The following is a 15,905-nucleotide window of genomic DNA, read 5'->3' on the forward strand; positions in this document are numbered from 1 at the left end:
CCGCAGCTAAGTACTAAATTGAGATTGAAAACTGTTATTTGGTACAAAGGATCGCAGTAGCACGGGGAGTCTGTGGAATAAGAATTAAAAAAAGTGAGCATTTAAGGCTTCACGGAAGGCATTTTCCGGAATAGCCCAGAGAGCTGCTTGGATCCCCCCTGTTGTCTAAAAATGCTTGCCTTACATCGGCCTTTTCAGCGAAGGAAACAAAAAGGCCCGGGAGCCACATCTGGGTTGTAGGACGATGCGAAAGCGTTGGGATTTTGGTTAGGTAGCTGTTCACAAGAAAGGCGGTGTGAGCAGGGGGGATGTCGTGGTGCAACTTCCAATCGGCTGCGATGTTTTGACGGACCCGATTGAACCTACGTTTGAGTCTCTTCCACGTAAAATTTGGCATTGACGGTTTGTGCAGGAGGAACCAATTCATGGTGGACTGATTGAGCACCGTTTTCACTTTAGATTTGCTCATCCTTTAGCGACCTTTTCCCGGCCCTCCAAAAGACCATGCGCACCGAAACACACCACTTTTTGCTAAAGCAACATCTGGGTAAGCCTGCTTGATTATTTCAAATGTCTTTGTCGCAGATTTACTGAGTTTCACACAAAATTTAATCGCGTAACTCTGTCAAGTCTGTCTATGACTCAAATGAGCCGAAAACGAAAAAACGAAAATTCGCTGAATGCTCTGACCTCAGCCGAGACTTACTTATAAACAGAGTATAGAAAATTGGATTATTCTTTGATCTGATCTGCATGTATTTGGCATATTTTGAAGGCAATAATATGGATTTTACTGCATATAAGAGTTTTTCTCACATATCCACCACAGAGTTATCACGATACTAAAGTATGAATTTTATGCAGCTTCATTTTGTGTATTTTGAAAACAATTTCACGCAAAACCATAACTGTAATTATTAAAACTCTAATTTAAATTTTAGTTCAATCCAAGCTGATCCTGCATACAATTCTAAACTAAATTAGTATTATTGTTTATTTTTTAGCTATTCCTTATTTATTTTGAAAACTCTGTGGGTATTTGTGGTTCATTTTGCTTTTTTTGTTTGTTTGTGTTTTTTTGAGGTTGAGGAAATGGCTGGAAGTATTAATTGGATGAAGAGCGCATGCACTCACCATGCACACCATGAAATAATAAAATATATTTTCGCATTTAATTAAATCCGATTTACTTGGAGTACGAATTTGCATTCCCCAGATTATGCATAGAAGATTGGCAGGAATTAAATTAAACTATGTGAACTTAATTAAAATTTGATGGGAAAAATTAGAGCAGCGCAGAAGTTGAATACAGTTGGAAAGCAATGGCGTTATATATATTTGAGTCATGAGAAAGAAGTGTCAACGGATTAGTTGAGTATAGTAAAAATTCGTATTTTTTATTGAAAGATATCTCATTAATATTCAAAATTAATAACAATAATATTGTATATGGTAACTCTTCTTCTTTAATGGATTCGAGTTTCAACATGATCGCACGTCGACTTTTGATAAGCCTTGCTAGTAACCTCGAAAACGGCTACAAAAGGGGAAAATGTGTGAAAAGTTCTTGATCTCGTATTGCCAGATCATCGTTTGAAAGGCTGCGAGAGAGCTAAAACCGTAGGTATCTCATATCCTCCATGAAATCAGTGTTTAAGGCCGTGTAAGTGTAATGCACTGGATATTACTTATCGTGTCTTAACTATCGACTAAATATGGATCAGTTGAAACAGTGGACTTTAGCTGGAGAGGTGGTCGCTATCATACCTGGCGAATGCAAAAAACCTTCGCAGAGCTCACAATACCGATTTTTTTTACCCAATTAGGTATCTATCCAGTTCGAAAAACCAAACAGCTTCTTTTGAAAAAGAGCCGACATGGTTGGCTACGATTTCTTTTTGTTTTTAAACCTGAAAAAATCAAAAAAGAGTACGGCCAGAGGAAAGAACTTCTTAGCTAAATTTTCTCCATTAACCGACTTAATTATTGAACTATATCCAACGTCATGCGGAGGACCGCTTAAAACTTAAGGGCAGAAGCTACTTTTAGAAAAAAAATAAAAATAATGGTTCTTATAGGAATGGCTTAGAAACTCCTATTTCACTGAAAAATTCTTTATTTAATTTCAATGTGATTGGACGTAAATAATCTTTGCTATTCAAGAAACATCTTTAGACCCTCGCTTACAAGTGTCTTTTTTAAGTAGGAGGAAGCATCAAAAGCCGAAATGCGTAACTTTAATCCGATAAAACTAACCTAGTATAGTTTTAAGTTTTTCCTTTGTGCTTAAAAAGTGAGGGCAGTAAAAGAATACATGCTCAGAGTCTTCCAAGCACTTTAAACACGTTCGACAATTCCGATTGATGTCGTGCTGGAATCTATACAGCTAGTTTCCAAAGCACCCATGACCACTTAATATTTGAGTTAGGTGGTTCATCGTCTGACTATCCACGAATGGCTGACTGGTATCAGGCTGTGGGTCCACCGTCCTGTGAGTGAGGTTTGCCACCGCTGCTGCCATATTGTTAAGCTTTGGCTGTCTCTTCTATTTTGTCTCCTACGAGTATAGACGGCACTGATAACTTGTATAGCTGCTCGTATTCGTCATCCTGGATGTCAATGGGCACCATGCTGGCTAGTACTTCCGCGGCATCGCTTGATATTGTTCGGAAAGCACTGATAACTCTTAGTACCCACAGACTGGGCACTGTGCTTATTTGTCAGACATATGCTTTATCCTGGGTTCATATTGGAGCCGCATATCTTACAACCGATCTCATTACCTTTCCGAGTAAAAGTTGCCGGTTGGAACGCACGCAGCATTTATTTGCCACCATTCTTGATAAGGCTTTTAGGATTTTATTCGCTTTACCTGCAATGTATTCTATGTCATCATTAAGTTTGAGCCTTGAGTCTATTATTACTCCCAGAAATTTTAGTTGTGGCTGTGATTGAATCTCATACTCCGCTATGGTGAGATATATACTTTCCTCCACTTTTCTAGTACTTATGAGCAAGACTTCTGTATTTTGCTCAGCCAGTTTTAAAGTCATTCAGGAGAACCACTGGCGGAGACCGTTTTTGTACTCTATGCAATTGCTTCGGATATCATCTAGGTGTTTAGCCACTGCTACCATAATAAGGTCGTTGGCGTATGCAATAAATTTAACGGCTTTTGTGCCACAAGGCTCGGTTCTAGGCCTCTTTCTATGGAATCTAATGTATGATGGGGTGCTGTCTCCTTTGCTGTCTCTGTAGCACCCCATTAGGTTCCATAGAAGCGGGCCTAGAATCGAGCCTTGAAGTACTCAACTTGGAATAGCGTAGCTTTTTGAGACCTTCCTCAGTTTCGAATAATAGTCACCTGTTTTCAAAATAACTCATAATAATTCTCACATGATATTGAAGAGGCGAGAGTGTTACCAAGTGTCCCAGTCTCTCTCATTTGTACATTCTCTCAGTCATTTGTACATTCATAACTATATTCCTTGATGTAGATCACTTCGGAGTTTCTCTGACTACATGTTGTCTTCTCTTTGATAGATAGACAGCGAATTTACCGAAGGAAGTGAGTGGAAACACGTATTCCTGCTCCATTCGAAGGTCAGCGTCAACTAACGAAACCATTACTTTTATATGGGGGTATTCCACATTAAAAATATTATATTGCACTCCTGTCTTCTCCTCCGCTTAATGTGTGTTTGTTTATTAAAACACCCTTGTTATTTATATCCTTTGCTGTTATTTTATCTTTGTAATCTTTTTCAAGTATTGTATTGAACCAACGATAATTGGTGACATACATCATGTCTGTCGCACAGATTTAAACTCACTCGCATATAAGTGATAAAAAATATATGTTCGCTTATACAGACATAAATATGTTTATATTGCGCGGCATTCTCAAATTGATTTGCCGCTTTTGCTCCGCAATTGCATTCGTTTTAATTAAAATGTTAACGTCTCTGTGAATTTTTCATTTCCTCCATTTCTCGCGTTGCACAGTGCGCCACGCCACTTTGCTGCACATAGGTTGTCATTTCGAAGCCTTGTAATTAATTGTTTTCAATTTTAAAAATTCCATAAATGACTATTCACACACACATATACACTTGTTTTATAGTGAGTGCGGGTGCATGTGTGTGAAGCTTTTTCGACGTTGTCACACATCGGCATAGTTTGACAGTTATTTGTGCCTCTGTCTACGGTCCATTTATTTGTTGGTGCACTGAAATACTCGTGGCGTTCAAAATACCATTTCGTGTCCGGTTTTATGATTTTTTAACTATAAATGTCACAAAATATTTAATACGAACGCACAAAAATGCTGGCTGGTGCCACATTCTTTTACCATTTAGAGAATTTGGTTTTATATTCAATTTGAATTTCATACTTTGGTATTTGGCGTGACTAATCTAAATGTTTCAAATTTCGAAAAAAAAATATAAAAAATTATATACGTAATATATCATATAATTTATGAAAAAAAATTTAAAACACTTCTGACTAAATCAAACAGCTTTAAGTCAACTGGACTGATTTTTCACTGTGACGTACTGTTTTTTTTGAACTTTTAATTTTTTTCAATCCCGTCACGAAATTTCCTTGGAAAAACCCTAAAAAAAGTTCCCTGACAATTTTAGCCCTTAATAACAGGACCAAGGCATGTAAAAATTTTCCATTAAAAATATACTGCAATCATGATTTTTTATCTTTAAATTCCAACAGCTCAGAGGTATCTTATGGCATCGCTTTGACCTTAGACACATATTCCTCACAATTGAATATTCTACAAAATTGCTCATTGCGACCAAGTCGAAGCTCACACCGGCAAGGTAAATAGTACGGGGCTCTAAACCCGATTTTCCCGATATCTCGTAAATAAAAAGAGTTATAAAAAAATGTACATGACAAATTTGTAGGAAATTTTATTTGCTACAAAAAAGGTCCGAGGTTAAAATCGCTATCATTAATACTTCTCGAGATATTCGGCTTTTTAAGTAAGGCTTTATAAAATTTTCATAGATGGTATGTATTAAAAAATCTATGAAAATATATACTATATATATATGTATGTATGTATCCATATACATATATGTATATGGTTTATAAAGTTAGCCGGAAGTTCGAAAATTATATATTTGATATTAGAGTTGACTCGATTAAACCCCTTTTTAACATACATACATACTATCCGGTGAGGATTCTCTCACATTTATCGACACTTTCAGTGAAATTCAGTCATAGCTACTGGGAACCATATTTTCGATATACTATATGGGGGCTTAAACAGTTATGGTCTGTTTGTGACAATTTTTAAACTTGAGATGGCATACCTTAAAGGCGCTATTTGGTTTTAACTCGATAATTTCATTGGTGCTTTTATTGAGTACTGGAAAGTGAAAGAATGAGATGGAAATGATAATTGTGTAATATTAGATGGTGGCTAGGTGGTCCTATTTCGTCCCTTTTCACACTTCAGGATAAAAATGTAAATTTGGTTCGTTCAGGTAGTAATTTTTTCGTAAGGTGGGCGGCGCCGCGCCCATCGTCAAACTTCCACTAAGCTCTGTTCTACTATTTTGTTTGTAAAACTTTATGTCTCTATCGCATTTGTTTATTGATTTAGTTGTTTGTAAAAACACCATTGGGAAGTGGACGGGGTCATCATCCGATTGATGTTCAAAGTATTTGTCCTGTGCAAATTTGTTTGACAAAGCTTGAATGGTTTGGTAGATAAGTACATTAAACCTTTTAGAGGGTGAGCTACGAATACTGTTTAAAGATTTTCAAACCACAGATGCCGCTCCTTAATGCGATTCGTTGTATTAAATTTAGTTATGGCGTTTGATCCATCTCATTTAATGGGAGTCAGCCTCGTTGCTATTTTGGTTTAGAAATTCGTTTTACCGTATCAATAAATACAATTCGAGAAGATATTATATATACGTTTCTCATTGTGAAAAACAACCGTTTAAAAGAGTTATTATCAAAATACAAAACCTGATCATCGAATTACGAACGGGGAGCATACTCTGAGCTGAAATAAATTAAATTTCGATCAAAATTTTATTTTTTTTGCTGATCAAACTTGAAACCTTTCGAAAATATTGCCTGTTCGTAAATCGATGGCCAGGTATTGTAGTTCGCGAGTTCTTAAATTTAAAAATATTTTGGAATATAGTAGCCAACTAAGAAAAATGAAATTCCCAAAAATTATGCAGTAAATGTTTATGTTAAGGCAAGAAGTTTTAAATTTATTTCATTATTTTCAAATAGAGCTGTCAGCTTGTAAATGGAAACTAGTGCAGAATAAATTATAGCCGAGTTAACAACAGGGCGCCAGTCGTTTCTTCTTTTCGCTACGTGGCGTCAATTGGATATTCCAAGCGAAGCCAGGTCCTTTTCCACCTGGTCCTTCCAACAGAGTGGAGGTCTTCCCCTTCCTCTTCTTCCCCCGGCGGGTACTGCGTCGAATACTTTCAGAGCTGGAGTATTTTCGTCCATTTGGACAATATGATAATCGTTCGGCTGTCTGTTGTGATTGCAGCTTGTCGACGTCGAACCTTCCTTGTGTTTGTTGACGTGCGTTTTTTGCAGAGGCGGGTGTGAATCTGGGCTGCAACATGATAATGGTCCGAGTCGATGTTAGGACCTCGGAGCGCACGCACCTCTAAAGCACTGAAGACGTGTCTTCCGTCTATAATAACATGATCGATCTGGTTGGTGGCTTTTCGATGCAGAGACAGCCAGGTAGCTTGCTGAATTTTCTTATGCTGGAATCTAGTACCACAGATCACCATATATCTGCCCCCGGCGAAGTCGATCAGTCTCGATCCATTTGGGGTTGTTTCGTCGTGGAGGCTGAATTTACCGACCGTCGTGCCAAAGATACCTTCTTTTCCCACCCTGGCGTTAAAGTCACCAAGCACGATTTTGACATCGTGGCGGGGGCAGTTCTCATAGGTGCGCTCCAAGCGCTCATAGGAGGCATCTTTGGTCCCATCGTTCTTCTCTTCCGTTGGGGCATGGCGGCAAATCAGCGTTATGTTGAAGAACCTCGATTTAATGCGGATTATGGCTAGACGTTCATTCATCGGAGTGGATGATAGTACTCAACGACGGAGTCTCTCTCTCACCCCCTTTATATGGCCACTGTAGTAAATGCCACAAGGACCTACTTGTCTCAGTCCTTGTCGCGTCCATCGCATTTCTTGGACGGCGGTGATATCAGCCTTCACTCTAACGAGGACGGCAACCAGCTGGGCAGCGGTACTTTCTTAATTAAAGGACCAGAGATTACAGGTGAATGCCCTCAAATCATAATCCTTGTTTCGTTTGCTGTGGTCGTCATCAAATCGAGGGTCTCTCATCCGAGGCAGCTGGTATCTTTTCATTGGGGGCGTTTTTTACGTGGCGGGTCCCAAGCCCAGCGCACAACCCTGTGTAGAGGATATGTCACCTTCTTACTTTAGCTCGCCTTCAAACGGATGTTCTTAGGTTACCCAGAAGATACATGGTCAAAGACCGGAAGTCGGGAGCTGCTTGAGCTATATGTAAAAGAATCGTTTCTGGCCACTCCCTAGTGAATGGCGATCAGAGAACTTTCCTCACTTGCGTCAACTTCTACACATGACTCCATCCTTGTTTTCTTTGGTATGTTATTAAATTATGCACCTCTGCAATTACATTCATAGTTTTTTCAAACATTTTTTACTCAAACATAGGGTTGCCTCCTCATTTTTCCTAAGAACAGCATGTCATTGTATAGCTAGCGAACGAGTCTTGAAAATTTCGACCCATTAGCTGATAATAATGGCTTTTTCTATAAGCGAATAAATGTAAAATAGTTTAATGATGGTTTGTAATTGGTTTGTTAGAATATTTTGAACGCAACACATAGAATTTGGGTGGCGCTGGGAGCCGAACTCAGAGACATATTTACACAAATGCACGACTACAACAAAAAACGCTCAATAGAAAACAAAAATGCACCGTTATACACTTGTGTACTTGATTTTGGACAAAACCGCGTTTATGTTTACATATGTTTGCACATCCGTTCACCGAGGAAACCCTCTTCCGCTCTCGCTCCCTTCATACCGTGATCTGTGCTCAGTGTATGAGAACAATGGCAACCTTGACCAAGTTTTTGGTTTTGCAAATTCTATGTTTACTTCGCTCAGCGTTTCATTATGTGCTGGAACGACATTCGATATGCTGTCCTGATTCACACATATATTTATGTATATGTATATAGTCAGCATACCCATTTTATATGAGGCCTTTTCTACAGCGAGCTTTTTAGTGGAGCTACACGCTCCACACACTTTGTACTACTGACTGAGAGAGAAGGAAAAAAGAGGAGAACAAAAGCAATATCAGTGAAAACAAAGGACATATGTACATTGAGTAATGGCCAAAGTTAGAACAGAACGCCAACAAGCAGCGAAGCGCCAGCCGCCAACAAGCAGCGAAGCGCACAACCGTTACAGTAGTCCAGCCTCACTGTACAACACTAACAGTTGACCAACCGCGCCAGCTGAGTTTCTGAGCCGAATAGCCTTGACTCTGGGCGCTGGTAGGCGGTTAATGATGGAGGAGCCGGTTGAGCGGCTAAAGTGTACATTTACTCCAGTTCATATGCTTGCTGGAGTGTTCAGTATTTGCTGTTGTTTTTGTGTGTCCATTAGGCTGTACTCACTTTATGAATGCTGCGAATATTGCTTGTGTGGCATGTGTGGGTCCTGCTCTGGTTATCTTGGTTACGCTTACCAGCTCACTGTCCGCCAACACTGACTTGTCTGCGGTGCCTTCATTTGTGAGTGAATGGAATTTGTCGCTGCCTAGAAGACGAAGTAGTGATTGAGTGAATGAGAGTTGCTGCACAATAACTCAAGCTTGGATGTTTAATGTCGTGGTGTGGTAAACATTGGATGGAACTTCGCCACAAATAAATTTCGATCAGTGCACGTGACGGAAGTACAACAAGTGCTACATATCCGATTCAATTTAGCAGTCTGTGCTTAATGACACGAAAGAACTAGTCTTTTTTGCTGCTTTGCAACATGAGGTAAAAAAATGTACTAGAATTAACTAGCGGGCAGGGTTCTTATCTGTCTTTTAGACAAATCGAAGAAATTTCATTGGCAGCACATATTGCGGGTTACTCGATTTTATTTTGCCGAGCCACACATGTTGGTTGTGTGGGCAGACATATTCGAAGATCTGGGGGTCCACGGAAGTATCTACTTTTTGACTTTAGAAGACCGGGACGCCAGATGTATCGAATTCTTATTCACGCATTTGCGGAATGTTTTTGTTGTTGTTAGAAAAGATTTAGCCAATTCAAGGCCGCTATCTTTTTTACCCACCCTGGTCTGATCGTCCTTTTCTTCCGTCTGGGCGTGGGCGGAAATCCGCCATATGCTGAAGAACTTCGCTTTGATGCGGATTGTGGCTAGACGTTCATCCACCGGAGTGAATGACAGTACTCGGCGACGGAGTCTCTCTCCCAACACTAGCAAATAAATCCAGGACGCCTCTCATTCTGGGGAATTTGTCAACGATCTGTTGACAGAATAAAGCTTTCGTGAAAACGCAATATCGAGAAAAGATCATGATAGGCATACTTTGATGCAGAGGGGCCACTAAAAGTTGGTGTTTCTGATCACCAGTAGTTGCTTGCCTCTATGAAACCTTAGTGAAGCCTATTATGCTCTAAGGAATTTTTGTGCGGTGGAAGACGCTGAAAAATACTACGTTCTCGAAGAGTGTAATGAGAGTTCAAAGAGAGGGTTTCTTCAGCAAGTGTAGTGCACTGTGAACCATTTCAACTATGCTCCTTTGCTGAAAATGACTTCCAGTCTCAGACTTCTTCACTGCAAGGCTGATGATCTTGCTAGGTTAGGTACTTCAGCCCCAGCTGGTAATGGGAACGAGTAGAAGAAGCACGGATGTCTACCTATCGTTTACTACTAGGTAGTCAAGCGTGGGCTCTGTTAACACTAGTCAGTCACTAGCACTTCCGTAGTCGGTAGAAGTAAATCGAAAGTGGTCCTGTGAGGTTCGAGGTACTTTGCCGAGATCAAATATCTAATTACAGGAGTTTCTAAACAAGTTTACAAAGGTCTGTACCTAGAACCTCAAGCATGATCAATTCCACTTCTTAGGGGATGATTCACTGAAATTAATCTAAGTCTATTTTCTATTTAAACACACAAGTACGAAAGTCTGTAATTTTTCAGCAACACAATTTTAGTTGCACAAAAAGAAATAAAACATATCTCTGCTAGTAAGAAAACATCTCTCGTCCACTTGGCGCATTTTTCGTTAAGCAGCTTTGTGCTGACAACGGCGGATACATAGCAATTTAAGTCCGAAAATAGGATTGTAAACATATGTTATACCACAGTGATTGCTGTCGAAAACTTTTTACTGTTAAATAAATAAAAAATCACTTTTAATTTTCCCACCAACATAACACCAATGCGGTCTCACAAATTCCTAGTTTTGGTTTTTATTTTATTTTTCTGCACTGTGTTGTGAAAACTTTTCAATTCGGTGTTAAAAGTTTTTCGACGAATCACAGATTTTTATCAATTGACTTACTTTTTTTTGGCAAATACTTCAAGTGTGCTCAACTATTTACACGTCAAATGCTCGTTCGATTATTGCTTGCTTTCAACACATCTTGCGTGAATGTAGGTGGGAATGTATATATAAGTTTATCTATATCTATAATATATTTTTTAAGTAGTCTAAATTATGATATACACTTTTATATGGTACTTACATAATATAACTAGGTAGATAGAGTTATTGAAGTGCGCTATCGCCATTCCGGGAGCTCTGGACTGAAAACCAAAGCGCAAAAATTTCTTAGACTTCACAAAAACTAGCAAACAGCTGCTAGAAAACGGCAACTTACATAAGTCCGGCATATGTAGTTAAAGCGCGGTAATATTGTAGCCATCTGTAAGAGGCATTAAAAGACAATGTATCAAAGGTCAAAATATCTATAACTGTTACATACACACGAATTTCTCTTTCACTTTTCTTGCTTTTCCGCATTCTACCACATGTGCGGTTGGGATTTACAGGTATTTTGTTCAATTGATTCATTTATTGTATTCTGTTGATACTTCGAGCTAGTTTTTCTATTGATATGGAACTGTCTACGGATTTCGCAAACTCTAATAAGTAGCTGCTGCGACGGAGTTGATAAAAATTGAAAGACATGAAATGAAATGTAAAGTACTAAAATATACTATTATTGCAATTATTTTATTAAGATCACAGGATCGAAAAATTAGGTAAAGCTTTAAATAATATAATTGCAATAAGACCTTATAGATTTCTTATTTCCTTACACTTTTTTAGTCAATTATAGTTAGGATCGATTAAATATACAGTAAAGGAATTGTGTGATATAAATTGTTAAAAAGTCTCACAAACCGTTCAAACTAAAATAACCAAATGCACAATTCAATTGGACGATGGACATGGTACCGCGCACTTTAAGGTGAAATTCCACATATCGGGAGCCGTCCTATTGATTTCAAGTGAATTTGGTACGTGGCAAGCTTCTACCATACCTACTTCCCATATAGCTCAATTTTAAATTCCATTTGATTCCAATATACAAATCAAGAAGCAATAAATATAATGGGATACAATTTTATACTCATTATGCCTTTAGTGTATGTAGCCTTGTGACCAAAAATTTTTCAAATTGAAGCAAAACTGTTCAAGCTTCTAAGTCCCGACTATATGGACCTCAATATCTATAGCTGGCTTTTGAGCGAAAATATCGGTCAATTGAAATTCAGAGAGAATATTTTCCTTATAATAGTAAAGTTGTGTATCAAAAATGGCTTGAATAGGACCAATACTTCCCTTAACTCCACATATGTACCTAAAATAAACATTTTCGAACTTCCGGGTGACTTTATACCTCATATATCGACCAATATGTGAGTTAACACAATGAAATGTATTTTACTCATAACAGTGTATCTTTGAGTCTAAAATCGATAGAATCGGCCGAATTAGACTTGATTTAGCTCCCATATAAAGAATATTCGGATTTTAGAACATCCAGCTGACTTTACTCCATATGATTAGCGATGGTATGTATATGGGTTACCTTAATGAAACCCGGGAAACATTTTATTAACATGTGACATGTTAATACTTGTAGTATTCACAATAGACAAAATCGAGTCGACACTACCCCAACTCCCATATACTTCAAATAATGATTGTCGTTTTTCTAACAAACTTTATGAAGAATAAGTTGTCAGTGTGTGATTTGCACATTTGAAAAAAAAATTCTTGAAAATACGTTTTCCTGTATATCTGAGCAATGTCCAAATAAAGGCATTTAGCCCGAGATTTTCTTCGCCAACAAAACAACCCATATAATGAATGACTTGAACGAAGTTGGTCAAAATGTTTGATATTTTTATGAAATTAAGTAGACACGTATTTGTAAGGTTATAAAATTATATTATTGGTTTAGTGAATGAAATTGGTCTAGAGCTTAGGAGAGAGATTAAGACCATCATATCACTAATATAATGAATTCCGATCGTTTGGTTGACATCAACTCAGTATATAATAAATTTAGCCTCTTCGGTCTTCTTCCAAGATGATTTTAATATAGTTTTCTCTGATGCGAAGTAAAATATAGTAGCGTATAGTGGTACAACCAAATGAGACATGGACCCTCAAAATAAGTTGATATAAAATTTCGTCGAACAAAAAGTGTAGAATTCTCTCGAAACTTTTTATACTCTGAATAAGGTATATTAAGTATACCACGATGTTTGTAGCACCCAGAAGGTAACGTCGGAGATCCTATAAAATATATGTATCCATTTATAAGATCAGCGTGATGGGCCGAGTCGTTTTAGCTATGTCTGTATCTTTTGTCTTTCACACAATACAACCTTATATGCGATGTTGTGGTGGCTAATCCCACGGAGGCGCAAGGTCTACATTTAAGAGAAATTGGCAGAGCACACTTAAATTCCAATCGTCGGCATGCTTTCGTCCACCATATTCTACAAAGAAGCAGATGCATGCTCCTTATCAGTTCTTTTCTTATTTTCATTGTGGATGCTTTTTCCGTGGCGTGTCCGAAACCCAGGGCACAATCCTGGGTAATGATATTTCGCCTTCTCACTTTAGCTCGCCTTCAAACGGATGTGTTTTGGCTACGCAGAAGATACCTGCTCTAAGACCGGAAGCTATGAGCTGCTTGTACGATATGTGTAAGAATCGTTTCTGGTCACTCCCAAGAGAATGGGAACTTTCTTCACTTGCGTGAACTTCTACACATGGCTCCATAGTTCACTTATTTGTACTTAAAATAAATAAAATGAGGTGAGAACTTGCAAGAGGGAATAGTATGAAATGTTAGAAATATTTTAGAACGTCTGAGGGTGCCTATGCCTGCTCAAAAATACGAAGTACAAAATAATATAAATATTCGGTATATGATACCCACATTGGCCAACTGAAAAATATTCTTGTAGAGGCATTGTCACCTGCTAAATCGTTGGTTTTAACTGTTAACTGAACAAGAACTCTTATTTTTATAAAAATAAAACGCGAGTTTTTTATATAAAATATTTATATTTAGTAATCATTTATTACAATTCATTCTTTTCCTTAGGAAACTTGTTTGAAATTTACTTTTTCTTCTTCTTATCGGCATCATTTTCGTCGTCCTCCTTCAAAGAACAAGGTGGGCAGCCGTGTAAGTAACCGCCCTCCGCCATGCGCAGAAATGACTTCTGCGGGTCGTAATTGCTAAATTCAAAACGAAAAAAATATTCATAACCTTTCATAGCAGGAGCTTATTATAGGTGACAGACCTGTAAAAGTCGCGATACTTCTTCTTGCGGGGCTTGTTATGGAGTATGTTGAATGCCATAGCAGCGAACAGGGCTGAGGCGACTGCAACGCCAATATTACGCAGCGCCATTTGCCGGTGATTAAAAAAGAGCTGCGGCGGCAGCTTTGGTGGTGGCTTCGCCTTCGAGGACTTCAACGTACTTGACATATTATGTGGAGTTGAATTACCGTGTACCAGTTAGCAGTAAAACAAAGCGAATCTATTTATTTTTAATGAATTATTTATTATTTATATTGATTTCAAAAACACGTTTTTATTGCGAAATTTCTCTAGGCCTGTTTGTAAAAAATTGTACAACTGAAATAAATTTTCAGAATTTTTATTTCGTTGATTTTTCAGCTGTCAAATTCTAAGGCGACAAGTGTCTTTAGAGTTTTTTTATTGTTTCTTTTGTTTTTCAATTTTTAAATTAGAAGTAAAGTTGGAGAGTTGCAACCCAGTCAGCAAAAGGGTATGCGTCGCGTACTTTACCCCTTCAGTATAATTCGGTCTCAAATAAGTTTTGTTTATATTTCATACATTTACTTACTTATACTATAATTCCAAAAATTGTTAACAATTAAGTTTAGTTATTATATTTTTTTTATTTTCAGAGTCTTAAACCATCAATTTGGAGTGTTTGTTGGTGAGTTAAATCGAATGTTCCATGTTTTATTTTTGGAAATATTTACTTTTTCTCATTTAATGGCTGTTATCGGCTAATGCAGTGATAGAATAATATAATACTTGTGTATGTCAATAAATCAGAACGTGATCCAGTTAGTAAAAAGGCGAGAAAGATGATTTAATAGCAGTGCTGGTCGATGAAGTAGTTGTGAAAGGTGCACATCATTCCTATACAAATCTACATTTCTAACATACTGATGCTCCTTAGACACCTCGTATTACTTTTTTAAAACTCATGAGACGTCCTGAAACATCAGACCAATTAAAAAGCCCACTATGGTAACATTAAATTATATTTTATGGAGAGAGGATGAAACGTGAGTGAATAATTTGGAATATGACTTTCGCAGAGTAAAGAAGTTTTCAAAGAAAATAGGCAAAATCGGACAGCAACTACTATCTACATTTTCTATATACGTAATGTTATTTCGAACTTTCTGTGAAGAGTTATATAAGCTATTGTTATAAAAGATATAGTATCCCGGTTATAGTTACTGTAAATTCTTTTTAGAAATGGGAAACATTTTTGCAAATTCAAGAACACTTATTTTATAAACCAGAATGGATGGTTTAGAAATCAGGCTTCACATAATATCCTATATTTATATATTTTTTAGACCCGCATCTGTGTGGAAACTGTAAAAAAGTCTTTATATTTCAAATATATATATATTTTTTTATAGAAACAACTCCCAGGACTATATTTTTTATTATATTGTACAAATTCCCGTTAAAACTTATTGTCGGATCTAATAATCCGGAGACATTGTATTTAAGATAAAAACTATTTTTGTGTTTGCTTGAAAATCGAATGTGCATATTCGAAAATTTAAAGGTGATCCGGCTAAGAGTTTTGGACATAGGACCGTATCTTGTTAATCGGCTCTCAAACCTTTCAACACAGTTTTGTACTCTTGCAACATGTGCTACACCTAACGGTTGTTTGTATCACCTAAAGCTATTCAAATTAGTTACAGGGTTATGTATAAATAAATGATCAGGATGAAGAGACTAGTTCAGTCGATGTCTTGTCGACCCTGTCTGTCCGTCTGTGCAAGTTGTAACTTGAGTAGAAACTGAGATATCTTAATGAAGCATGGTACACATGTTTTTCGGTACCGTAAGACAGTTGGGTTGGTATTGCATATGAACCATACAGTGCTAAAACTAAGCACCAAATTAAGAGAAGGAGCGGTAATTGGCACAGGGGATCGCAGTGACAAGGGACACCTGTGGGTTAAAATATTTTAATAAGTGGGCTGCACCCGCCCTCTAAGTGGCTTAATGTAAATATCACCAAAATTACTTAAGTCAC

General features: G+C 37.6%; 1 protein-coding gene across 1 annotated transcript; it reads right to left on the reverse strand.

Annotated features, from left to right (window-relative positions):
• Window positions 1-13,697: 13,697 nt before the first annotated feature.
• LOC120776025 (cytochrome c oxidase subunit 6C-1) lies at window positions 13,698-14,229 on the reverse strand. Its single transcript, XM_040106471.1, has 2 exons — window positions 13,884-14,229; window positions 13,698-13,818 (listed from the first exon to the last, which is right to left on the reverse strand). Exons 1-2 carry the CDS (start codon window positions 14,069-14,071, stop codon window positions 13,698-13,700), a joined length of 309 nt encoding a protein of 102 aa, XP_039962405.1. The 5' UTR covers window positions 14,072-14,229.
• Between the last annotated feature and the right edge of the window lie 1,676 nt (window positions 14,230-15,905).

Source organism: Bactrocera tryoni, chromosome 4 (assembly GCF_016617805.1).
Source record: "Bactrocera tryoni isolate S06 chromosome 4, CSIRO_BtryS06_freeze2, whole genome shotgun sequence".
NCBI lineage: Eukaryota > Metazoa > Arthropoda > Insecta > Diptera > Tephritidae > Bactrocera > Bactrocera tryoni.